At 45.1% G+C, this 27941-nt stretch overlaps 1 protein-coding gene across 6 annotated transcripts in view; it reads right to left on the bottom strand.

Moving 5' to 3' along the window:
• Window positions 1-27941, bottom strand: part of poe (E3 ubiquitin-protein ligase-like protein poe) — a 549262-nt gene that overhangs the window by 71713 nt on the left and 449608 nt on the right. For all 6 annotated transcript variants that reach the window (XM_065455076.2, XM_065455078.2, XM_065455079.2 and 3 more), the window contains 4 exons: window positions 20809-21182; window positions 16955-17195; window positions 8677-9239; window positions 1739-2029 (listed from right to left, as the gene is read on the bottom strand). In XM_065455076.2, the coding sequence (XP_065311148.1) occupies window positions 1739-2029; window positions 8677-9239; window positions 16955-17195; window positions 20809-21182 (1469 nt within the window). The remainder of the gene's footprint in view (window positions 1-1738; window positions 2030-8676; window positions 9240-16954; window positions 17196-20808; window positions 21183-27941) is intronic.

The raw sequence follows: 27941 nt of genomic DNA, 5'->3' as shown, positions 1-27941 counted from the left end.
ATGCTCGATCACCATCAAGGCTACGAGTGGGAACATACTGATGGCAAGCTTTCTGTGGCGGCTTGTCACCAGCCACTCCCCCGCTCGTGCTGCTTATGCCTAACTGGCGCACTTTGCTGAGAGTCAGCAACCGAAGTTGCGGTTTCATGGCTAGTCAAATTGAAGGCACACTTTGTTCATGGCTGCCATGTTTGTGGCATTGCACGCATGCACAGTTCATGCCCTAAACATTGTGCAATGTCCAAAATTTCAGTTATTCCTGTTATGGATTGCTGCCCCAGAGAAGTCTGAATAATCGCACGGGTCCGAAAAATTAGGCGTCTGAAAAATAAGTTGGCGACTGTATTTGACATTTTTGTTACAAGAATGTAATTTAAGGCACATGCAAACAAAAACTTGCTTTGCACCGATACCGTGTCGGATCCTATACTGTTTCAATTTGTTTATAGCAGGAGAATACTCTGTCAAATTAAAGCATGATCTTCTACTGAATTTTAGATATAGTTTTTTATATCGAATATGTTGTTATATCAAGGTTAAACTGTATTAGCTTGTAATGCTGTTTAGTGGTTGCTAATACCACGTTTATTGAGTGATATCTCAATTTAACTACAATTATATCATAACTTTTTCTTGCACAGCCAAGTTGTAAAACTGAAAGGTATTCTTGTTACTGCATTTTGCCCTTGTATCAGGGGTGAATGCCACCGGTGGAAAGGCTGGCACTGCTATTGGTGTGATGTGGTATAAAGGATCATGTGGGCACATCTTCCGTGTTGGCTGCGTCGAATGTAGAGGCGCTACGAGCATCACCACTGTTTGCAAGAATAATTTGCAAGTACATGTAAGCATAGATTTTAATTTATTGCTTCTCTCTATAACATTAGTGCATGGCCTATTTGCTAGCTACTTGCATTACAAGTATCTTTTGGTTGCATCCCTGTTTTTTATTTCTTTTGGTACTTCCGTTCTAGGACTGACAAAACAGCAACACAAGTGTTCTTGAGCCACTTGGGTAAACTATATATAAAACAAATATATGCAGAATAAGAAGCAGGAGAGAAAACATTTCGTATTGTAGAACTGTCGAAACTTCAATATTAACACAATTTTAAGCCCTGTTATATGCCACTGGGCACTGGAAAATGGGAATATTACATTGGTCACTACGGCTCGTCCTGGAAATGCCCTCTGTACCATAACATGGCATTTGAAGAGGCTACACCCCTTATGTGCTCTCACGCAAATCCAAAATGGCGTGGCATAGGGAACGGGCTTGACAGACAGGCCAGCAGCTGCGGGCAGGAGAACGCCCCAGTGGCACCGCAGAGAACAACTTTGGTATAATGAGACCAACTGTTTGCAAATTCATTCTTATGTAAACGTGCCTTGCTGTAAATAGTATTATTGTAAATATGTCTTATTTTACAAACAGAAGCATAACTGCATCACTTTTGGACCTGAGGCTTTGGCAGCAAACCAAGGCCTGCCAAGTTAGGCTGTTTCAGCACAAGAAAACATTCATTAATGGTGATGCTACAGTTTAGAGAATAGATATAATGCACAAACAGTACATGTTATATAATGGCAGATTGAGCCAACGCCACCATAACTATTTCCTGGCTTCTACAATCTCTTTTGCTAGGTGAACTTATTCATGGCAAAAAAACCACATCAACATGGCAATACTGGTTGGTCATCACTGTCCCAAGTTACATGCAAAAACAAAGATACAGACCTTTACACAGAGGCCAAATAGCTTGAGAAGGACAGTGAGCAGTGGTCGTCCACGTGCCAGGTCATCGATGGCGGCAAGGCGCTCGAGCATGGCCTCAAGGCCTCCACATGTGCCCATGACACGTGCCAGTCGGTACACCTGCTCCTCGTCCACCTGGGGACCACCAGCCTTTGCCTCCAGAGATTCCACGAATTCTTCTGTTGCATCTCCCAACAGCCCCCGCATGCGGTACACCACTCGCATTGCCTCAGACTCGCCATTCTCAGGACACCAGACCTTGCGGTATACTTCCTGTAAAAATGGTGTACATGCCTTATAATCAGATTGTGGTTTTGCCACGCAAAACCTCAAAATTAATAAATGGTGTACACACCATACAGGTATCCCTTTTTTAGTAAAAAGATACTAGTCTAATGCAGACCAGCAACACATATACAGAGTGGAGCCTATTCACAAGATCAGCTGATTTATTTTCACCACATTGGTACATACCAGAATGTACATAGTAAGTGGGAAAGGACAGCAGGATAAAAGCTGCATTATGGCAGCTTGACTAGCCCCCCTACCTCTTATAACAAAGGCAGCAGAAGGCAACAATACAGCAATGTTAACATAGCACTCTCCTCAAAACACAATTTGAACCAACTAAAACTTCAAAATACAAAATTCTCCATAGAGAAAAACAAACGAAAACAAACAGTACATTCAACATTCAATGCAGCAACACAGTTCAGAGGTGGAAATGGTCTGTAGTGCTTCGGGGCAGCTCTGAGAGCAGCAAAATCACCACTTTGGAGCATCAGGCTCTTTTGATGCAGCGCCCTAGTTTTATCCCACCATGCAGTTTTCTTTAAAGCTTACTGGAGAGAACTCTGGTGCTGCGATTGTTCAACTATCATGGGAATGATAGTTAGAACATGGATTTGTTTAATGTTCATGCTTGTGCTACAGATGTTTTTGCAACAACCTTTCTAAGGGTTTATCTTTCTAAATTTCCAAGCCCTCATCGTGCTCTATTCACAGCAAGCAAATGTCTCTATGCACATGCATAATCATTGCAAATTGTTGCATTTACAACTCAATAAAGTCTAATGCCTTTATAACGAAGTACTTGGGGCCTCCAAAATCATTCATTATACAGGTCAATTCATTTTAAACGTTGTACACTGCACAGCCCACAATAGAACCGGGACTGAATTATTCCTTCGTAATACAGGTTATTTCTTGCTAGAGGAGCTCGACCGTATTCTGTTAAAAATGATCAATTTGCAAAGTCACAAAGCCATTCGAAACCAGAAGGATGAAGTTTAGGTACATAAATGTAGTGCCCATAATTTCCATGATGGCTGAACCGAGTTCCCTAATAATGTTTGTTGAAGAGGCCCAAAACAAGGTGAGGCAGGAACTTACCTATGGCAAAGTATCTTGTATGAGGTGAAGTATTTTTTGCATTAGGAGAAAAAAAAAAAACAAAAAAACAAAAAAAAAACCACTTCTGTCCAGAACAGTCTTTAGCTGGGCGGGCATTTCTGGCAACATATTGCTGCGGAATAGTATTACCGATGACGAAGAGGCGAGCAGTAAGAAGACGACAACGACGATTGGAGGCTAGCGCGGGCTGTTGCCTCTTGGCCAAGTGCGGCGTATTACGTTGTAAATATACTTGTATATAGCTTTTCATCTGCGTCTTCTTACGTAACATATCTGGTGGAGGTGGACGTTCCCTGTACCTTGTCACGGAGCTTCGCAGTGGACGGTACGTCGAGCCTAGCTTCATGGCTCCCGGCGATGACAACTCGACTCAGTCGCCTCCGACACCTGCTGCCACTTCGACGACCTACATCACTCTCCCTGCTCCTCGTGATCCTGGCGTATTCTCAGGCAAAGATGGGAAAGATGTCGACGACTGGATCAGCCTGTACGAACACGTCCGCCGCAATAACCGGTGGGACCCTACTATCATGCTCGCCAACATAGTCTTTTACCTCGGTGGCACACCTCGAGTTTGGTTTCGGACGCACGAAAAGGAGCTCACCAGTTGGGATTCGCTCAAGCAAAAGCTCCGAGACTTGTTCGGCAACCCCTTCGGTCACAAACTTGCCGCGCAGAAGGCGCTTTCCGGCCGTGTGCAGACGTCAACAGAGCCCTATGTCACGTACATTCAGGATGTCTTGGCTCTGTGCCGCAAAGTTGATGCACACATGACTGAGTCAGACAAGGTATCCCACATCCTCAAAGGCATTGCTGATGACGCCTCCAACTCGCTCGTATTCAACAACGTCGCGACGGTGGATGCTGTTATAAAAGAGTGCTGCCGCCTGGAACTCGCTAAAAGCAGACGTATCGATCAGCTGTTTGCCCGTTTGCCCAACACCCCAGCGACATCTTCCTGTGCCGACGCTCCTCGTCCCAACAACACTGGCGATATTACCAAGATTGTGCGGCGTGAGTTTGAGGCCGCCTATCCGGCTGCTTTCAACTCTAGCATATATATAGCTTGTATATAGCTTTTCATCTGCGTCTTCTTACGTAACAATATTTCTAGCAGATGCTCTTATGAAATCAAATAAAAAGACAGACCTGAGTGCATGACCACTTTTTCTTCCTGACTGCCCCCAGAAAAGCACCTGCTTAACATGGCCTCAGCATCCTTCACTGGTCAGCTTTGTTTACCATTGCCTAACAGTGACATGTATGCATTATAGAGTATAGGCTTGTAATTCAACTTTTGTTACTTCTGGAAATCCTCATTCTGATTCCTCTCCCCAAGCAAACAATCATTATTCAATGGCGTCAAACACAAGCTGATTTGGAAGCGCTTGGCTGCAAAATACACACAAGCCCTGAATTGCCGCAAGAATGGAGCGTCGCAATCAACACTAGTGTGCAACCATAACAAAGCAATTAAAGAACCCCTCACAAAATTTGGACATTGCAAACGGACAAGCACGGCATGTAGATCCCACAGAGGCAACCATGTCTGCAAAGTATCATGTGGCTGCCCGGCACGAAAACAGCTGAAATTTCAAACAGAAGTCCGTGTGCCTTTCCTCTTGAGGGCACTCTACTTCCAGCCAGAGAGTCAAGGTCACACGCACAAATGCCTCTATGTAAGACGCATTGCCTGCAATGTCATTACTTATTACTTTGGTAAATCATATAATGCTGAACACATAATACAGTAGAACATCATTAAGCGAGGTTCTATGTATGTTCAATGTACGATTTTCCAGCGCCAACGTTCGTGATCGAGCACGCAAAGAAGTTGCAGTTCCGCGCGAGAGGTGAAGCATCAATTGCAATAACAAATTAGTAGACATCTATGCGAAGTAAGGATAGTAGTTTTGTCGGCTGTATAAATTTGTAAGCATTAGCTTACTAACTAAATTAACAAACATGCATGCACGTACAAGCAAACATGAACATATCTCTCTCGATGACCGTGGAAACTTACTGTCAAAAATGCTGGAGTGAGGAAACGCAGCAGAAGCAGCGAGCGAATTGACCTTTGTGCTGCCTCTCACTTCAACGTGAACTAAGCAGCCAGAACATAGTGCCCACAAAGCTATGAGCCCGCAGTGCACATATACTCTGTACTCATCACAGATCGCTTTCAACATAGGGCCCGCGTGGATGCGCCATATGCAGCAGCTGCTAGAGTAGAATGCCCCCCTCCCCCTCCCTCCCTTCATTCACCCGTCATTGGCTCTCTCTGAAAAAGAACTGAAATTTTTGTGCATGGCTTAACATATCACTTACAAAAATGTTTCGCTACGATTCATTGTTTATCTGTTCACGTGGCTGTGACTCATGTTGGCTGAGTGTATAAGTACGACTTGGTTTTCGATAATAAACATTGTTGGAAGTTAGCGCTGTGTGTGTCCCTGTGTGTCTTCTTTTGTCCCATCTTTTAATCGCGCTACTGTACTCGCCTTGAAGTTAAAGTTGAAATCGTAACACCATAACAAAGCAGCCAATTATTCAGTGTTACATTCATAACTAAAAAATTCACCAACAGGAACCATAGTAGAGAACTATTCTGGAATGCTTTATGCTTTTTCTTCAGTTCTTGCATCTTGTTCCACACGTCAGCATATTAGCTGCCTTGCAACAACGGTCGTGACAAGTGGTGGTTTTGTTTTAGAGGCACATGATGCAAGTAACACCACAGGAGCTGTTAAGGAGGAAAGGCGCTTCTACAATGCTCAAGGTGAGAAGCTGGTAATGAGTCGAGTTGACGGTAACATTGAGAAATGGCAATGTCTGATGATGATGATTGTGAATTGATGTTTTGTGGCGTAAGGGCCAAGTATGGCCAAAGAGTGCCAGGCTAGTGTTAATGAGTTCGCAATACGATGATGAAATACGAGAGGTAGATGCGTTGTGGCTTTAAAGAGGCCTTAAAACAGTCACTGTAAAGTGCATAAAATGTATATGTAATTAGATTTTGGCAATCACTAATGAAGTATACTATGAATAGGAAAGATACATTGCAGAAGGATGATATATATACTAAAGATGTAAGTGGTAAAAATTTGTAAGAATACTGCATTGTCAGAGCCCTTGCAACCCAAGGGCCTGGAGATATGTGCTAAACAGAACACTACTATTGCAGCAGCATCCTTTGGGAAGAGGATGCACTACAAATTTCTTGGGCTAATAACATTTAATACAACACCATTAAAAAAATCTAGAACTGATTTGGAGTCAAAAAACAGTACTGCACCAGGAAACATTGTTGGATGGAGAGGTATATGTTGGCGGCATGCTAGAGGAAAGTTGTTTCTTTTTCTCAGCTTCTACTTCCTGACACTCCAAGAAGACGTGGAGGATAGTTAGCCTCTCACCAAATCTACCACAGGTTGGAGGTTCATTATTAATCAGCAGAAAATTGTGGGTGTCATATGTGTGTCCATCCTGAGTTGACAAAATAGGATGTCAGTACGTCGTGTTTTCACTGTGGAGAGCCACAAACCTAACTGTGACTTAATTACTTGTAGCTTACCGTATTTATTTGCATAATGAACAGACTTTTTTTCCCCGAAAACTATGGGCGAAGTTAGGGGGCACATTATGCAGGGTAAAATTATGAAGATTTCTTTTTTTTTTGTGGCAACCTCTAAAAAAATTAGTTTTGCCAGAAATGCAAGCCATCGATTGCGATAGCACATGACTAGACAGCTACACAAAGTAAGGATGGTAGTTTTATCGGCTGTATAAACTTGCAAACATTTGTTTCAATGCAAACTGAGAGGCAAGAACGCAGCCCATACAAAGGTATGAGCCGCCGTCGACTCAGCCCCCGACGCAGATCACCTGAAGATAGGGCGCACAGCGGCTGCGCAATGCGCAGTTGCTGCCAAAGTAAAATGCCGGGCCACTCCCTCCTTCCCCTCCCGCCATGTTTCCTTCCAACTTTCCTCCTTTGTATGTGGGAGATTCAGCCGCAATCGTCGGTGCGGCATGGTTGTGCAATATGCAGTTGCTGCCAGAGTACAACGCCACTGCTCCTCCCCCCCCCCCCCCCCAAGGCCTCTCGCGCTACGGAGGACTGCACACGAGATTGAGCCGTGATTGTCAGGCACTTTCACACACACTCACACCATGTGGCACACAGCGACAACGACGGCAAAAATGTGCCTGGAGCATGCATATAATTGCTATCGCAATAAAAGGAGGAGACATGGTACGATTTGTCCTCCAACACGGCATCGGACACAATCGTACTCACCGGATGCCGCATCAGACACTGAATTGTACCGTGTGTCTCCTATTTCACAGCAGCAAGTTCAATGTATGATCATTATGCGAGAAAAAGAAAAAAAAAACACACTTCTTGACTGGAAAAGTGGGGGCTGCGTACACTACACGAGTGCGTTCATTATGCGAGTAGATACAGCATTATTTGTTTCAGTGTCCAACACGGGTTGCCAGTGGCGTCTCAGTCTTTTTGTAAGAAAGGCTTCAGATCTGTGGCAAGGACAGCAGCGGCAGGATTATTAGCTTGCGATGCAATTGGTGTGGCAATTTGGTGTGCTAGGATATTACCCTTGACGTCTCTGTAGCCAGGCACCCAGCTCATGACATACTGGTTAAACATGTGCACAGCGCACAGAACAGAATAGAGCTCACTAAGAACAGAATTTTTTTGTTTAAGGAATGACACTAGGGCTTAGGAAGTCTGTAAATATAATTGTTTTTTTTTTAAGTTTTGATTTTTTTACATGTTTCACAGCTAACAATAGTGCATAGGCCTCAGCTGCAAAGATACTTGTTTCCGGATGCAGGACATTTGTGTCCTCTACAGAGATTTGATTCCTCTACAAATTATGTATCACATTCTATGAGCTGCCACAGCTATGATGGCAATGGATTTGCTAGGGCCATCAGGCTATGTTCAAGGAGTGGACTACCCATTTTCTTACTAAGTTTTCTTACACGTAGTGACAAGGATTCTCTTGCTGCCGGTCGATTGATAAACAGTGATTAAAATTGAAGACTGATTAAATTGGACCAGATTTGTCTGTTAAATGCTAGTACACAGCTAAGGCCTTGTGGTTGCCAGCGAAGATGTGCATCTTGCTAAATTCAGCGATTTCTTTTGAAACTTATGTTTTGGTAGAGGATGACACAATCAGCGCAGTGCTTCGACACGTGCAAGTTGCCTGCATAGTATTATTACAACTAATTTTAGTCCCCACTGCTCCACAGGAAGTTAAATTAACATTAAAATGCCATTCTGTCTATTCTTTTGCTGTGACCCATAAAAAATTGCACTTGTGTGGTAACTCACCATCACTATCAGCCTATTTTATTTCCACTGTAGGATGAAGGCCACTCCCAGCAAAGCTAGAGCTTAATACTAGTAGCTATGTAGGTGCATTATGTGCTACCATAAAGCAGAGAGAGAAAGAGAAAAGGAAAAGGAAGTGGTGTACCTTGACAGGTAGATCAAGGCTCATTATCTTGTTGCAGACAAGCAGCTCCATGCCATTATCATCCTCGAGCAAGGCCACCAACTCGCAGTCCTGGCACACCTTGTTCTTGAGGTCACGCATCAGTGGCCCCATGCCAGGCTCATTTGAGCTGTATGGGTTGCCCAGCATGCGCCCCTGGAGAAAGTCCTCCTGCTGTGGGTCTTTCTCGAGAGTCACCAGGAACTCGCCTAGCTCATTTTCCTCAGGGTGGATCAATGAGCAGAGCCGCTCAAAGATGAACACGGGTGTTCGCAGATCCTCCAGCCCATAACGGCCTAGTGTTGCAACACAAACTGCCATGAATGCCTCAGTCTCCGACTCGGTGCCTGTTGTCATCTCTTCTAGCAGTGTTAACAATTTTTCTTGCGTCTCATCTATCAACTTCGTGCGCTGAACCACTAGCTTGCGCAGAGACAAGTAGCCATTGAGCACACATCCAACAAGACGTGACTTATATTGCTGCCGGACTGAGTCCACTTCAATGAATGATGAAAGCAGCTCCGTGAGCATCTTCAGGGCAAAACCTGCACATACAGGCACTGTTTGTCAATCTCCACTTGAGTGAAACACAAAAGTAAACTAAACCAAGTGCACCTATTTCAAGCACAACTGCTCTCTATAAATGCTGCTAACAATTATAGCTTAGTATAACTACTTTCAGATCCATAGCACCTAGTTTGTCCAATGATGGATCAGGGAGTTGGCACATGGAACATCTCTGTGCACAATATGTATTTGTAATTTTATTTTAAAAGGTTTTGAACCTCTTTACAAATAGTGTAACCTGGCTTAAACCTGTATAGGACGCTTACAGCTATGAGCTGACAATGCTATGCAGATAAACCTTATATCAAACATTCTCTGCATTGTACTGCCATTGCAGTAAAATATGAGAAAAGAAAAACACAATGACATGTTCCATTCTTTCTGAAAACCCTTTCTTATTACCTCTGAATAACAGTTTTTATGTTTGTTTTTTTCAGTCTTTCCTGACACTAATTTCGAAATCTATATCTGTGTGTCTTGGCAAAAACTTAATACCAATATTTGATAGCACCAGGTTTCTTGGCATAGTTTTTAGACAGGCATGTGAAATTCAATCTTCATGTGCAATCGCTTGTCCGTAAGATTTGGAATACATGCCATAATCAAAACCATCTCTAATTTTCAGCCGTATATTATCATCCATTCCCTTTATCACACACACACATTCACAGCCATTTATCTTATTGTGTATCAGCCTGGGGCAACACGTACTTCACACACCTCACACCTGCAAAATCAGGCGCTTCATCTCGTGACTTTCAGCCATTTCTTATCCAATGCAGTGTCACTTCATTGCAGTTTAAACATTCATCCTCTTCCATCAGCTTTTTATGTTTAAGTTCTCAGTTGTGATACATAAGTTATTTTGTAACATTGCACCTATAGATGGCTTTGTCGTTGAAACTTTTGTAAATGCTAACAATACTAGGTTTTCTGAACTCGATAACCGTATTTTACCTAAAGTGCACACGAACTATGGTAAGTTCACTACCATATTTGCGGGAATCAAACTGCGGAATTCTAGTTAACATAGTACCATTAAACCATCACCCACAGAGCATGTATTCAAGAATTAAGTTAAGAAATATTTTATGCAACAGCTCTCTTCGTCTTAACAACTGACTTTTGTGATTGTAATGATTGATGTAGTAATAATACTACGTGTTATATTGCTCCCATTTTATTGTATTGTTAAATGACATTGCTTATTTATTATAGAAGGTTTCTTTGCCATTTTGTCAAACTAAACAGCATTATATTTTATTGTTTTTCGCACTGTTCTTTACTTTTTCCTATTGTCTGTAAAGTTACCATAACCACCATAACCAGTCGGCCAAAAACTTTGGCAACAACATCCTCATTTATGTGCATGTTCTTACAATATACAGATTGCATGAGGAATTTTGCATGTAGGCTATCTCCAAAAGCAAGTAGTCTGCAACTAAAAAGATTGAAGTGGTGCTTGAGGCATGGAACAAGTGGGAGCTCACAATGATGTGCATGAAAATTTCAAAATATGTTAGATGCAGATGGCAAAAGTAGGACACTCGCTCTTGGTGTTGTCCGCTTTTACATCTAGTAAATGCACTCGTGAACATTGTGGGGGCTACTACAGTCGAAATTCGATATAATGAACACAGATATAACAAATTAGCAGATATGACAAAATAAATTCAATATTTGGTTGCTTATGCTTTGTTTCAATGGAGTATTCATCTTTAAAGGGACATTAAAGAGAAAAAGGATTTCTTCTGCATCAGTAAATTACCTTTCTACGACACCAAAAACACCACTTTTACCCCTATAAGACGCTTAGTAAGCCAGAAAAAGCGCAAGAACAAAAGACGGGTGGCGATGCCTCCTTGAAGTTTCCGCACTTGGTTGCTGTGACGTCATGGATTTTGATAGCATCTTCTAGGGCCTACTTAAGTATATAGCGGTACAGATTGACTACATTGTGTTCTAAAGGAACCAACTATTAAACATGGCAAGTTTCGGGAGCCAACATGGCCCAAAAGCAAAAACACACTTTGGAATCCCTGACGTCACACTGATGTACTGGCGCCGGGGTTTTGGCGCGAAACTCACTCAAATACTGATACTTCAACCTTCATTTTCTCATCTAATAATCAAACTATTATTTTGAAATGACTGCCTGCAGAGTTCTTAAGCAATGCTTTATTAGTCTAAACTGATTTATTGTTCCGCTTTAGTGTCCCTTTAAAGAACTGAAATGCGAGATCTGACACGGTATCAGTAATAGCAAAGCAAATTTTTGATAGCACATGCTTCAAAATATGCATTTCGGTAGACAAAATGTAAAATACCACGACTGTTAAAAGTCACCAACCTCATTTTTCAGATACCCTATTTTCCAAACCTGCGTGTAGGTTTGGACTTCCTTGCAGCACCGTCACCTACTCTTAGAACCAATGTACAATAGCAACCAAAATTGGGACACCGTATAGCATGCTGTTAAATTTTTTGGACGTTATCGATGCACGCAATCCTGCAAACATGGTGGCCATGAACAAAGTTGCCACCATACTGACTTGACATTAAACTGCAACTTTAGTTGCCAACCTATGATAAAGCAGTGCTCATTGGCCTAGTGGCTTAGGCAGTGCAGTTAATTTTAACAAAAATTGACTGATAACCAGCAAAGTGGATGGTGACAAGTTGTGGGAAGCTCGCTGTCAGTATGTCTGTACCAGTAGACTTCACGGGAATTAGGAGCAAGACTTGCAGGCTAAACTGATGGCCGTAGTAGTGGGGTTCGGGACCACATGCAGCAGCCTCCTGTCTCTGAAATATCTTTTGGCAACTGCATGGCCCATAGTTAGCAAGAAAAACTTGAAATAACTAGGAAATTCTGAATGAGCTTGCATGATTTGGGCAGTGGCTTGGCTTCATTGGACTGCAGCCAGAAAGTCAATGTGCTCATTCCATGCGACTTGTCGTGGTGGCGTAGTGGCTTTGGTGTTGTGCTGAGATGCCTATTGGCGCGAGATCAAATCTTGGTCACAGCGGCCACATTTCGATAAGGGCAAAATGCAAAAACGCCAGTGTACCGTGCATTGGGTGCACATTAAAGAACCCCAGATGGCCAAAATTAATATGGAGTCCTCCACTACAGTGTGCCTTAACTATATTGTGGTTTTGGCACGTAAAACTCTAGAATTGAATTTTTTAGAGTGCAGCTCTTAAAGGGCCCCTGAAATGGTTCGGACAAATTTTGTAGGCGCATAGGGTACAGCTTAAGTAGAACATTCGCACCCCAATTTAAGTGAAGGGTTATGTATTAATGGAGCTGCAAGCGATTAGAAGTTACCCTCCTCCCTAGCTATGCTTTTCCTCCTCAACTCACTCGCCGAGCGAGCGGCGCTAAGCTCCGCCTTCACTGGTTCAGCGTCACGACGCAACGTCACATCGTTCACTTCCGGTTGTTTTGGAGCACGCCCCCTCGCACGCGAGACCTCTCCGCTAGCCGCTTGGCCGTCGACCGCGAGCTATCGAAGCAGCGTGTGTTGCGAGCATTCTGTCGTAGCGCTGAACGTGTCCGGTATTCCGGTAACCACAGGCAAGCTGGTCATTTTGGCAAATGACTGGAGGCATAAACTCAAGCTGATGAAGGAACTTTATCGTAGATGTACGTGAGCAGGCTGATCGGTCTGCACGGTCCAGACACTTGCTGGCGCAGCGCTTAACCAGTCAAACAAAGCGCTAATATTGCTCAAACCAAGTGTAAAACATTTTAAACATTTATAAAAACAACGTGTTGATGATTACACTCCTGCGAAAAATACACACCAGCAGCAAAGAAGAATACACTTCGTTGCTGCTACTGTGTATGGTTGAGCTCTGTGCCACCAGGTGGCTGCACCGTGCAGACCATTCACATTTGCCCTTCTGCTCATATCGTGGCTCATCCATGCACAGTCAAGCGGCCAGACCCTGTCCCCTTGCGCTTGCGTTTGCGTTTGCCCCAATACCAGACTTGCGAAACGCTATTGCGTTAGTAATCTTCCGGTGTAAAGTGACGGCCACAAACGCGCAAATCCTGGCGCCGATCGGATACCAGCAGTCCGATGCGCAGCAGCCAGTTCGCTTGTATACTGCCTTGCGGAGGGACGTGATTTCGCAGCTTGACATATTGCCAGTCGCTAGGTTTGCAGTCCACAAGGCAACAAAGTCGAAACATAGTGCTCGCGAAAAGACTGAGACCGACTCTGACCGCGGAGCTCTCGTCAAAATGGAGTACGCTATAACACAAGCAGATGACACTTGCTGTGTGCCGGAAGTGCTGAAGTGTACTGAAAAATTGTTCTTGTGCACTCTCTTTATGTTACTTTCTTTTTATAAAAACAAATGAACTAACATTCCAACTATTACGAAGATTATTTGTTCACCATAAAGTTGGAAAAATTATCAATCATGCGGCCTGGTCAGCCAATCAAATAGCTCACCCCACTGACGTCATATGGGTGATTTCCGTCATATGGGTAGGGGCGGCTTAAAATTCCGCCGAGCAGCGTGCTGCGATCGGCAGCGATGTGCATTTTTAAAACCTTATAATAAATTACACGCTTTACGCATAGCACTTATATGTGTCAATTAATGATCAGAAGGACCTACTCTAACGACTCAGTACGTTTGTAGAAAATCGTCAAAATTGTTTCAGGGTCCCTTTAATGGCCTGTTCCTGCAGCGAGTGCCAGCGTAACCGAGTGAACGAGGTCAACAGCAAAAGATGAAACAGCAAACGTGGAGCAGCAGATGAAACACACGAGCCGCGAATGGTGGAGACCAATAAGAGCGTGGTGACATGCGCGTGGGTAACTGGCTTCATGCAGACCTACCCGACTGCTCTATGCATACTCATATCTGTTCTCAGCCGGACCGCTCGTTTCAATAATATCACCTGCTCGCATCAGCTCTCACTCTCGCTTCTTTGGTTTGCTTGGTTTGGTCTTGTTCGTGCTTGTTTCGATTGTTATGGTTTGCGATTGTTTTGTAATCTGATTCTATGTGCAATTCGAATTCTGTGGTACTTTCTGGAAGCCAAGTGACACCACAATTACACTGGAACCTTCGACAAGTCATGTATAAAAGCTGACGCGCCTGACCTGCAGATCAGATTTTTGATGACTGCCAACTCTGCTACACGTCGCTCTCAAATTCGTTTCCTCAATATATTGCGAAATGAAAACACATAGAGAGCTGCGCTCAAATTTTGCATTAGGGAGTATCGCAATAATTGGTGAATTTTTAATTGCATGTAGTCACACCATTTGCCTGGCTGCATATTAGCAACAATGCATAGCATGTGTTGTAAGTTATTGGTGCTCCCATGCCTTGTCTTGGCCTGGCAAGCCACTGTCAAGCCATCAAAATTCGCAGGAGGTATTGTGTCAGAGGAATTCTGCTTGCATTTCTTTCAGATAGATCTAATTGTGAATTTTTTCTGCTGATATCGGCATATGTGCTTATAATGAATATTAGATATAATGAAGGTATTTTGTGTTGAATGCGACTTTGTTGTACCGAGGTTTGACTGTATAAAGGAACACTTTCAACCGTGGTGTGAATGGTGAGCAGTCATGCACACCAAACAGAAATTGTGCCTAAGGTACATCTCTGCACGGATAAGTTTTATGGTGACCAATATCTATTACCCTGCCACAACAGTTGGGTGCTTGCAGGGGCACATCAGGTCAGGAAGCTAATTCACATAATGAATTTCAGTCTGTGCCCTTTATCATTATTGTATTCTTTAACTGATAACGACTGAAATACAATAGAACCTTGTTCATACGTTTTGCAAAAAGAATGTGTGAAAAAACTTAACTGGGAAAATGTGCAGTGCAGGGCCACAAAAAATTTGACAGACTCAACTATAGTTGACATCTACGTAATTACAGTGGTGGAACAGCCATAAATCCGATTTGGTGCAGCAGCAAGCACTTTTAATAATAATAATAATATTTGGGGTTTTACGTGCCAAAACCACTTTCTGATTATGAGGCACGCCGTAGTGGAGGATTCCGGAAATTTTGACCACCTGGGGTTCTTTAACGTGCACCTAAATCTAAGCACACGGGTGTTTTTGCATTTCGCCCCCATCGAAATGCGGCCGCCGTGGCCGGGATTCGATCCCGCGACCGCGTGCTCAGCAGCCCAACACCATAGCCACTGAGCAACCACGGCGGGTAGCAGCAAGCACTTTTGGCACAGGGTTCAACGCATGTGTGCTTACCATATGCCATACAAATATTCACTGATATAGTCTATATGTTGTGGAGGCGGGTGTGCATGAGGCTTACTGTGCAACTGTGATCAGGAAAGAAAGCGAACCCAGGATGCAACACAGTGTGACAGTCATGGCTTGTGGGCAAAGGCTCACACCACAAGACCGATCGAGTGCGCGTGCCTGCACTAAACATGACATGATGCGATATGTCATGCCATGCACATAAGAAAATTTTCGAAAAAATCTTGCAAAAAAAATAACAAAAAGAAAGAAAGAAGTGCCACTGCGCATGCGCGAGACGCAAATATGATTTTGTGTTTGCGTCAGTGATGCTACCGGTATTTCACCGAAATAGTGCAGTGATCTAAACTCGACACAAGATTTGCGTCAATAAACCTGGTGGCACCCATCAAAGTGGCAGCTCTCACCGTGTATCACATTTGCTAATACCATTCTGAACTATGCACCATGTGCGACTGCAATCGCAGCGGCTCTTTTGCAAAGTCCCATTACCACCCATAAACATAAAAATAAAGCTAACCTTTAATCTTAGAATGTGACATCCACTTTTGGCAAACTGTGCGGTACCAAGCGGGTTCGATAAACACAGAAATAAAGCACCAGCAAGACGGTACAGCGGCACTACATTGTATGTCCATCAGAGAAAAATGCGTAAATGACAAACCAAATGTGTCTGATGGGCCCATAGAGAAACTCAATGGATGGGCCTCTGCATCCTTCTACGATGGTGATTATAGCATGCTGCCGATTTTTATTTCAGTTTTGCTAGTTGCGAAGCATCGATGGAAGGAGGGTTTCATTTTTATGCATGCTTTGGCACAGACTCGGCGCAATTTTCTGCTACAATGCCGTTTTGGCGCAGGATGGCGCAAAGGCCCGCTCTTGGCACAGTTTGGCGCAATTGGCACAGCTGTTCCACCACTGCTATGTTGAAAAATAGCCATGAACAAAAGTTGCCCCGATTACCTTTTATTGATAGGCTCATAATTTTTCAGCCACCCCTCATATTATTGGCACAAGCTCCAAGGTTCTGGAGTCTTACGTTTTTCTCTGGTGAAAACGTGTGAGAGAAGAAAAAAGGTTTGCAAACGTGTGAATGTGCAAGTTGTCTATGGGCTGCTGAAGACATGGAAGCAATTGTGGTGAAAAACAAACTAACTAACATTATAAGGACCGAGGTTAGGTCCACTACAACAATGTGCGAGTCAGTGAGCGAAAGACCCGAGAACCATTCGCACTGATGGAAGGATCAAAAGAAGGTCATTTTTTATTCTTCCATTTCCTTCTAATCTCGCAGCTTGCAGCACGAGGCACGAGAGACACGTGCTGGAGTATGCCACGTATAAAAGGTGGCCAAGAAAGATGACGGTGGCTGCTAGAAACAAGGTGAATAACTAACAAGCAAAGGCCAGAAGCACTTACCCTGGGAAAGGTCAGCATTGAGTGTAGTCTCCTCAAGCAGGGTGAGCTGTTCAATTTCGGAGGTGATGAGGTCGCCAAGGTGTGGAAGTAGGCCTTTGATGGCCAGGTAGTGCTTCCAATGGTCAGGCCCAATAAGGCTCTGGTAGAGGGCCAAGAACTTTGCTCCACTTTCACCAGCTGTGCCTAGGTCATCCAAATATGTTGTCAGCAGGTCCAGCATTTCCCGGCACCGTGATGGGACCTGAAGCACATTTAAGTAAACACTCTTTACAGGGCCCTTCGCCAGGTTTGGGCATCACAAACAGACAAACCCAATGTACAGATCATGCGGAGACAATTACGTCTGCGAAGTATTAAATCTATGTGCACTGCAAGACAGGTGAAAATTCAAGTACAAGCTTATGGGAGGAGCCCTTGGTCTCAAAAGTGTCACTCGGTCTACCAGCGAAATGACATCTCATAAGCAGTGCTTCTGCATAACATGCATGTCCCCTGCACTGCACAAATAGTCAGTAGCAGTGTGAATAACTCGAGTATTATTGTGAAATGCATAACACGCAGAACTGTCTCTGGAAATGTGCCCCACCGCAGGAAAAGAAAAAGTGGGGAGAGAGAGTGAGAGAGAAAGAAAGAGACAGGAATTGCAGGGTGAGGGTCGTGATAAAAGAGAAGGAAATGGGCCCTTGGCTCCAGAATGGGAGAAGGCAGGAGAGAAATGCTGCTTGCGAGTACTGGCTGAGGTGATGGAAAAGAGTCTCTGCTGTGGGGAGTGTAGCTCACATCCTCATACCATTGTTTGGAGACACTTCACAGCTTCTATATCAGTTACTACACAACCCTTTTTAAAAATTATTGCGGCAGAATGCTCCTTGGCTGGTGCTTTCCAACTTTTCATGTACAAACAAAATTTCACATGTGGCCTTGTAAGAATATTGTGAAAATATTCAAGGTGTCGTATATGAACAGGGTCAGATGATATGATACTGTATTTCCACAAATCTAATGCGGACCTTATTTTCATAGAAAATTGGTCTGAATATTACCTGCACGTTACAATCGGATGCAAAACCATGTTTGCTGCTGTGGCAACAGCCTATTGTCAGAGCCATCAGACTCATCGCCATCCCAAGATGGCAACAAAGCAAGTTTTTGTAAATGTTGCTATAGGTATGATGTACTGGAATAGGGCAGTGTGTCATCCAGCAACAAAAATGTGACTTTTTTTGCAATGACGACCTGGGATGCTGGAGCACTCTGACCTGCAGTGCCATCTGTCGCTGCAGCCTGCAGTCATTGCTGGCAAGCAAAGCTATAATGGTGCAATGCAGGTCATGCATGTCCGTGCGGAGCTCGCCGATTGTTTGTCGTTTTTCCTACCGCGTTTGCATATTTTTTTTATATGCACAGAAAGTGCTAAATTTCTTTTTTTTTTTCTTCTTTTGCCCCTGTGAGTCGTGGTTCCTGCACAAGGATTACAATTTTGGGCTTCTTCAGATCAACCACACTGGCTGTATTTTTTCTTTATTGGTGCTCTTTTGCGGAGTGAAATATCTAAATGATGATGGAAATATTCATTTTTTTTTTCTTCAGCGAAACCTGGCGATTACGAATATGTGTCATCATGTGACACATATTCTTATTTGATCACACTTGGGAACTGATGAGGGAGACAGTCCGAAGCAGGGCTGCTTCCTGTTTAGAAGCCTTTGTGAAATTTACGGCATCTGTTGTTCGCAGTAAAACAAGGGCCAGTAGCTCCGAGAGATTTCAAAGTGTCGTCTACTGACACCCGTCTACTTTGAAAATTGCCAAGACGTTTAATTAGGACAGGCTCTCTGCAGCAAGCAGCATGTGTTACGATGGCTTAGGTGAGCTACAGCTAGGTGACTGGCCACAACCATCTGGTGTTGAGCGGTCAGGAAGTGACGAGACGCTTTCTATATGTCCATAACTGTCCGCCAGCTTCGTTCTTGGCACCTTTTATGTGCGTCCCTCCTCCTGCCCCCCTGGTATCCATCATCCCACTCGCCTTCTTAAAATTATTTTCCGTTAGTCACTGTCACACTCTTCAGCATTCACTGGGTTGCTGAACGGTGCGGCAGCCCTAACATTCCTATATTCCTACATTTATGTTTCTGCATGTATTTTAAGGCCATTCAACTACGTGCTCTCCCACCTGTTTGTTGTGCCAGTTTCTTAGCTTCCCTGGCCCAGCACTCCCATCCTTAATATATTTTGCCCTGCGAAAATCGGGGTTCTGTAGGTCTTTCTTTCTTGTCACATTTTTGCCCCATTTTCATTTTTAACAGCGTGTACAAACTAGCTAACAACAAGCTCTTAAGTTTACTAATATAATGAAAGTCAGAGACAAGGGAAAGAAAAATAAAAAAAAAAAAGAGAAGGAAGGAGGGGGGAGGGGGGGGGGGACTTATGTGTTTCCTAGACAAGCAAGTTGCAATATTTTCGAACACTGTTCTTCTGCACAGTGTGGTCAATGATTTGGTCAAGTAGCAGAAATCAGAAGCTCCTCGACAATATGATGACCTGGTGGGGATCAACAACGGCCCGAAGTTTTATGCACATGCTCATCCCATCTTTATTTGTGTGTGGAATTTTTAGCACTGATCAATCCTCAGCAGTTATGGTTAAGATCTGGAATGAGGTAGAGGTGCACCATGAGTGAGGTGGCAATGTTCTGTGCCCCCGCCCCCCGAGACCACCACTAGCCCTTGCCTTACTTTTACATTCATACTTTCCCTGTCATCCATGACAATCTTTGGAAGCCCACCTCCTGAAACTTTCTGCCCCATAGGAAAAGGAGGGGGGGGGGGAGGCTTCAACCTACCCCCCTCCTAGCTATGCCAATGGAAAGGCAAGCAAGTTTGTGTTTTCAAAATAGTAGTAAGTGTAATACAACATAAAGCAGCCAAAATGGAACTTTTGTTGCGGATCCTTAATTCACTCAACAATTCTGAAATTTCACCAGTGTTTTCAAAGAATATACCATGTCAAAGAAAATGCATGCATGTGCACACACAGCAGCTGCAAGCACTACATCATGATAGCATTGGTGGTTACCAGAGTAAATATGCTAGCCAGATGCGATACTGTATATATGATATGATACTGAATGTTACCAATGATATAATATGAACGGTACTAAATATATGATATGAATGGTACCAAACGATACGAGATTAATGGTACCAAATGATATAATATGAATGGTACCAAATGATATGATACCAAAGTGGTGGCTATTCAGCAGCTAGAAATACAGATAGCCTTCAAAGTCTGGTAACAAAGAATGGGGAATAAAAAAATCAGGGATTCCTCCAACTCTAACTGATTTGTTATGACAGCAGCAAGCTCTCACAACAGACACCACCATTTTCTAAAAAATATTTCTTTTGCTATGCACGTGTCCTTGTCCACTACAGTATTGGCTGTTATGGTTTTTGTGTGGTGCATAAAACCCTGCACAAAGTACCAAGCACTAAAGTTGTGCAATAGTGCAGTGGTGAGCTTACCTGGCTCCCAACTGCACATTGCTACAGGGATATGACTTTGAATCACAGTGGTAGCAAAGTTTTGTTTTTCTTTGCCCTATGGCAAGGGTGAAGCTTGGGATTAGGACATGGTCTGACAACAGTACAATGTGATGATGACGACTTGACTATGAAAGCCCTCATCTGCAGCATAATGGAAAGCACCAACATTGCAAATGCAGTTTCGAGCTCTTAACCGCTGTTACAGTATAGATTTTCAGAATGTTATTTCTCAATCTTTAATGCACACTTGATAACTATGCACTTTGTACCACAGCCAGTGCATGCCAGGACTGTTGCGCTCACCTGGCAGAGGGCTTTAACCAAAGTGCAGGCCACAGTGCGTGCCTGGCGGCAAGAAGGGTTGAAGAGAACCTGGCGCAGCCAGTTTGACTGGAGAGAGCGGGGTCGGCGTGGCTGGCTTTGAGTGGACTGCTGTGATGGCTGGAGGAACATGAGCAGGCGCAGGGAGGAGCCACCTCGGCGTGCAAGCTGGCGCCAGCGCAAACCATATTTCTCCACCAGAAAGCGGGCCCGCACGTCTTCGCGCCGTTGCCGTTTGCCCCCACCAAGTGAAAGGGTGTCAGCAGGTCGTCCCAGGCATCGGCTTTTCCAGGCACTGTATGTCTGCAGTGGGTCTCCATCCAGCCAGCCCTTAAGGTCCACAGCAACACACATGCCTGCAGATGCATGAATGGTCCCATGCCTACTTTAAACAACATTATATATCAGCGTGATTAAACAGGTATCAGAAACCCTTCAGACACAGCAGTGGTTTGTGAGGATGGCGCTGGTCAGTCATGATAGCAAATGAGATGATAATGAAAATACTACTGTAAATGGCAAAGAGCTGCTGTAAATAAAATGCTTTTTAAATCTAGCCCACTCATTTCTTTATAGTCTGAATGCAAATGATAGATTCCTCTCACTTTCGTGTATAGCATAATGTTCAAGTTCACACTGCCCCATCAGAAGAGTGACTTTATAATCACATGACTTGATGCCTACAAACCACATTTGACAATGTGGGCTTTTTGTGTCATTTCTAGAAAATGCACTTTATGACAAATTTTAAGTCATTTAAAATTCAGACCACTGGGGTGCATTCTTTGTTTTCTGTGCCTTTTTTTTTCTTTTCGTTTTTTCCCCCACAAAAGTCAATAAAGCAATAATTATCCAAGAACAGATCATAAGTAGCAATAGTAGGAGATACGATGCTTAAGACTTATGCTCCGATTACATTATTTTGCTTGTCACATATAAGAGGGAAGATAAAATAAAATGGTAGACGAAGAAAGGTTTCAAGAAGACGACGAGGATGGCGTTAAGAATGACGTGGATTAACCGAAGACGAGAGAAGATAAAGAAGAAGTTCTCAGTGAGGTGACAACAGATGATTGGTGGAGAAGTATCTGGTGAGATGGAAAGCGATGATTGGTGGAGAAGAGAAGAAGACGAAGAGAAGGATTACGTGGACTAACAAGAAGGCTATAAAAGGGCGAGACACGAGGGGGAAGAAGAAAGCAGCGGAGACTCGGCGGGTGAGGGACGGTTCGACCGGAAGAGAGCGACGCCAGCTACAGCTCCGGCGTGCTCGTGTCCTACGGCTTTGCACCGCCGACTTCCTGCCGTTCCTGAGCCCGTTCCGGGGAGTCCACGGAGGATGCCACCACCTGCTACGGCCAGGGGTGTCTCTACTGCTGTTGCCACTTTTCCAGGTGGTGCCCCAACGCCAACATCATCGGCCACACCTCCATGGGCGTCTGGACTGGGAGTGTGTGCGACGAAACGAACGACGCCCCCAGCGACGCCAGCCCTAGAACGAACGCCACTCCGGCGCCGGCTACGGGACCCACACCACGCCACATCCGCACCGAACCAGACGTGAGCACGAATGCCAACAACTCTGAATAGAACGCTAGTGGTAGTGTTACTGGTTCGTGTGTACTGATAGTCTTTGTATCTGGTGTGTTAGTTTTGTTAGGTTTGTGTGCTGCTGTTCGTGTTGCGTGGGTTGTATTAAATATGCATCTGTGTGGGTACACCTGTCGCCTATTCCATTCTTTCAGCCAGAGCGTTCTCCGGAGGAGATCCGTGACATTGCCACAGTTCCTGCAAAATACCGTTGCACTTGGGTACTTACAGAACCCCCCTACCAGGCCACTAACAAATTTCGGTTATACGCTGAAGTTGTTACATGTCTTCTAGGGACCGTTCTGCAACAAAAAATTTTCAAATCAGTTCATTAATAGCCATGATAGAAATATTTCAGTGCCAAAAACCCATGATTTCAGGAGGCGAGCGCCCCTGCCAAGAGAGACTCTCTCCACTTGCCCTGTCTAGCCTCCGCAAGCGAAATTCCTTTCCTGTGTTCTCCCATACCAAAGCTTTAGGATCACATGATACATATGTCACGGGCCCCGCCTTCACTTTCTTTTTCTCCTAGCTTTTTCGCGGTGTGGCGCACTTCTGCTGCCGGCATCATGTGCGAGTTGTTGTGAGTGTCCCGTTTTGTGCAGCGCATGATTTTGCATGCTGTGCACGAGGACACCTGACTAGTGATATAAGTCAATGTTACACGAATACTGAGGCAGACGCAAGCGGATCATAGAGCATGATTATGCGCTGGAACACGGTGTCTACGCGCGCGACTGCACAACATGGGAACAAGCAGACAAAATGGAAGTATACATCTCTGTTGCTGCAGTATAAAGTAAAACAAAAACAAGCAGACATTCAGTTTATGTTTTATTATTTATCTAAACATTAATTCATCTACTGAACCAACAGATTATACGAATAACAGATGTTTCCTTGAATAATTCTTGAAGTAGTGTGTCACCATATGCGGCGCCACAGCTCAAGCACATGCACGTTGGCGTAGTAGCACGTATACCTCGCCCGCCGGCTTGGAGGCGGCGCCCACGTGGAAAAGGGCAAATGGCATTCAGTTTGAAATTTCAGCTCTTTCCGTGGCACGTAGTGACGTAATACTTAACAGACACGATCGTTAGCGTGCATTGTATGCACTGCACTTGTCAGCTCAATATGGCCAGACCTGGTGAGGGGAAATTTAAGTGTACTTTTTAAGGAGAATGAGGGGTTCACCATCAAGCAAAAGTGCTGAATGGGACAACGTTGAGTAGCTGCAAATGTCATCACTGGGAGGATGACATTGCTTCAGTCTTGTAATGTGCACAACATCACTGGACTGGGAAGTAGATGGGCGTCAGAGGTGATCTCGTAGGCGACGGGAGTCACGGCACAAAGCACTCGGTATGGGCCTGTGTGATGAGACAGCAGCTTTTCGGACACGCCGACCTGACGCGACGGAGACCATAGAAGCACCAAAGAACCAGGCGGGAAGTGCATGTTTCGGTGTAGCTGGTCGTACAAACGCCTTTGACTCTCTTGGGATTTCAGAAGGCGATCACGGGCAATTTCCCTTGCGTGGGCACAGCGGGCGATGGCGTCAAGTGCATCTTCATTGGTCGGTGCTGCGTGAACAGGGAAGGTTGTGTCGAGGGGCAGTGCTTAAGGAAAAATGGGGAATAACCGGCTGCGTCGTGGTGCAAGGAATTATAAGCAAATGTGACAAACGGTAAAGCGAGGTCCCAGTCAGCGTGGTCTGAAGACACATATTTCGCGAGCATGTCTATGAGAGTGCGATTGAGACGCTCCGTGAGGCCATTTGTTTGCGGATGGTATGACGTGCATAGCTTGTGCCTCGTGGCACAGGACTGCAGGATGTCTGCGATAACTTTCGATAGGAATGTCTAGCCATGGTCTGTGAGAAGTTGTCGCGGAGCTCCATGTAATAAAATCACGTCGCGTAGAAGAAAATCGGCGACATCTGTGGTGCAGCTTGTAGGAAGCACTCGGGTGATGGCGCAGCACGTGGCGTAATCGGTGGCCACAGCGATCCACCTGTTCCCCGAGGTAGAAAGAAGAAAAGGACCAAGTAAGTCCAAACCAAAATGAAAGAATGGTTCCGCGGGAATGTCGAGCGGTTGAAGGTACCCAGCAGGAAGCGTCGATCGTGTCTTGCGTCGCTGGCATTTCTCACATGCAGCTACATATCTTTGAACGAAGCGAGCAAGCTCTGGCCAAAAGAAGCATCGGCGGATCCGGTCGTAGGTACGTGACACACCCAGGTGACCGGCAGTGGGGAAGTCGTGAAGTTCGTAGAGAAAAACTGAGCGAAGTTGTTTAGGGATCACAAGGAGTAATGCAGGGCTGTCGGGGTGAACGTTGTGGCAGTAGAGTACACCATCTTGAAGTGTGAATAAGTGAAGGGAACTGTCGGCAAGTGAAGATTCCAGGCGGTCAATGATGATACGCAGGGATGGGTCACAGCACTGCTCGTCGGCGACATGGAGCAGTGGAAAAACAGAACACAGGCGTCGGTGTCAGTATCAGACGTAGAGGTCGTGACTTCGACTGGGTAGCGAGAGAGGCCATCTGCGTCCTGGTGTTGGCATCCCAACTTGTAAGTCACGGTGTAGGGATATTCTTGTAGTCGGAGGGCCCAATGACCGAGCCGGCCAGTAGGATCCTTGAGCGATGAAAGCCAACAGAGCGCATGATGGTCTGTGATTACGGAGAAGGGCTTGCCATATAAATATGGGCGGAACATTGAGACAGCCCAGATGAGAGCAAGACATTCGCGGTCGGTAATGGAATAGTTGCGCTCTGCTGTTGTCAGGAGCCGGCTAGCGTAGGCTATAACGTGGTCGTGTCCGTGTTGGCGTTGCGATAAGATGGCACCAATCCCATAACCACTGGCATCAGTTCGGACCTCTGTAGGTGCGGACGGGTCAAAGCGGGCCAAGACTGGTGGATTGGTGAGAATCCTGATAAGGCATGAAAATGCAGCAGCCTGAGGGGAACCCCATGTAAAAAGCACATCTTTTTTCAGAAGTTCTGCGAGTGGTTGAGCGATTGCTGCGAAATCTTTCACAAACCGTCCGAAATAAGAACAGAGCCCCACAAAACTCCGGACATCTTTCACAGACTGAGGTACAGGAAAAGTCGTTACTGCTCGAACCTACTCCGGGTCGGGTTATACTCCGGAAGCATTGACAAGATGGCCTAGCCCTGTAATCTGTCGGCGCCCGAAGTGGCACTTCGATGAGTTTAATTGGAGCCCAGCCTTATGGAAGACATTAAGGACAGCTGCGACGCGCTCAAGGTGCATCTCAAATGTAGGACAAAACACAAGGACGTCGTCGAAGTAATAAAGGCAAGTTGACCATTTGAAACCTTGAAGCAGAGAGTCGATCATCCATTCGAACGTGCAGGGGGCATAGCATAAACCGAATGGCATAACCTTGAATCGGTAGAACCCTTCTGGAGTGACGAAAGCGGTCTTTTTCTTGGTCTTACTCATTGACGGAAATCTGCCAATAACCAGATTGAAGGTTGATGGACGAAAAGTATTTGGCACCATGAAGACAACCAAGAGCGTCGTCGATTCATGGTAAAGGGTAAACATCCTTTTCAGTAATTCGGTTTAGGTGGTGGTAATCAACGCTTTAATGCCATGTGCCATCTTTCTTTTTGACGAGCACGACCGGAGACGCCCAAGCACTCGATGAGGGCTCAACAATGCCTCTGGCGAGCATCTTGTTTACTTTCTGCTGAATAACTTGCCGCTCTACCATGGACACGCGATACGGTCGGCGGTGTATGGGAATAGCATCACCAGTGTTTATCCAATGCTTAAAGGGACACTAAAGCGAAACTATAAATCAGTTTAGACTAATGAAGCATTGTTTGAGAACCCTGCAGACAGTCATTTAAAAAAAATAGTTTGATTATTAGATGAGAAAATGAAGGTCCAAGTATCAGTATTTGAATTTCGCGCCGAAACCCCAGCGCCGGTACATCAGCGTGACATCAGGGATTCCAAAGTATGTTTTCGCATTTGGGTTGCGTTGGCTGAATAAAGGTTCCCGAAACTTGCCATGTTTAATATTTGGTTCCTTTAGAACACAATGTAGTCAATCTGTACCGCTATATATAATTAGTAGGCCCTAGAAGATGCCATCAAAATCCAAGACGTCACAGCCCCCAGGTGTGGGAACTTAGTAGGCGTCACCACCCGTATTTCGTTCTTGAACTTTTTCTGGCTTACCAAATGTCTTATCGTTGTAAGAGTGGTGTTTTTGGTGTTGTAGAATGGCAATTTACTGATGCAGAAGAAATCATTTTTCACTTTAGTGTCCCTTTAACAAGGGACATCTGACCAAGTGGTCAATTGTCAGTGTAAAATATGTCGCGGTAGGAAAGCAAAAGACGATATAGGGTGGCTGCTTGGTAAGGTGCGAGGTCCGGAGGGACCATGGGACGTAATGGGCCGTCGAAGTTCGAGGCATCCTGCGGGTAATCAGGAGGGTCTGGAGACGTGTCTGCTGCGAAAGCAGTGACGTGGTCGTCTGTCACTGACTGGAGCGTGGCCACCACTGTGCCTTCAGGTAACACTTTCTTCGTCAAGCCAAAATTGATAACGGGAAGACACATCCGATTAGCAGCAAGGGTTACGACGTGTAAAATCCTGCATACATGCCTGCTTGGGGTCAAGAGCAGGAGGCAGCGGCACTGTGTGGCCTCACGAAGGTGCTCTGACACGGCCGAATTGTAGCTGCCCATTTTCAATAGGGAGTTTGTGATTCAAACAGGCACAAGTGACCTAGGCTTAAGTGCAATTTTGCTTAAGGAGCACGGAGGCACTCTCCGACTGGTTGCGTTCGCGAGTCGTTCGTTGACACCAGCAGAAAGCAACTACTCGGCGACAGAGAAGGAGTGCCTCGCGATAGTTTTCGCTCTGCGAAAGTTTGACTATTACGTCAATAGAATGGCATTCAAGATTGAGACTGATCCTATGGCTCTCACTTGGTTGAGGTGCTTGAGCGAGCCGAGTGGCCGCCTGGTGCGCTGGGCACTGCTGCTGCAGCGTTACGACTTCACCATGCGCTACTGCAAAGGAAAAAGCAATGCTGCAGCCGACGCACTTTTGTGAGCGCCAGTCCGAGGCGAGAAAGAAACCCAAGTCGTAGCCTGAGTAGGGGACGCGGAACAACCGTCGATCCTGGGCGTGAGCGTGAACCATGTAGATGTTGTCGGTTCCGCAGGAGTTGTCTTCAGCAGAGAGGAGCTGTTCGAGGCTCAGCAGAAAGACCCCCTTTGTCGAAAAGTGCTCGAAGAGCTCCGAGAGCAGGGTGGCACGGCCGCCGCACACATGGAGGCAGCTGGTATTGCTGTTGGTGCTAAGCGCTCGGGAACAGCTGGTAATACTGCGAGTGTGCTGGATTCTTATCTGCTGAATTTCGACGGCGTCCTGCTGAGGTATATTCCCACCGAGGACGACACAAGTGTGGCATTTAAGGTGGTGATACCACGCGCATTGTGAGGAGCACTGCTACGCTACTTTCACGATT

The sequence above is a fragment of the Dermacentor albipictus genome, chromosome 1, assembly GCF_038994185.2.
Source record: "Dermacentor albipictus isolate Rhodes 1998 colony chromosome 1, USDA_Dalb.pri_finalv2, whole genome shotgun sequence".
Lineage (NCBI taxonomy): Eukaryota > Metazoa > Arthropoda > Arachnida > Ixodida > Ixodidae > Dermacentor > Dermacentor albipictus.
This window is presented reverse-complemented; position numbering and strand designations above follow the sequence as displayed.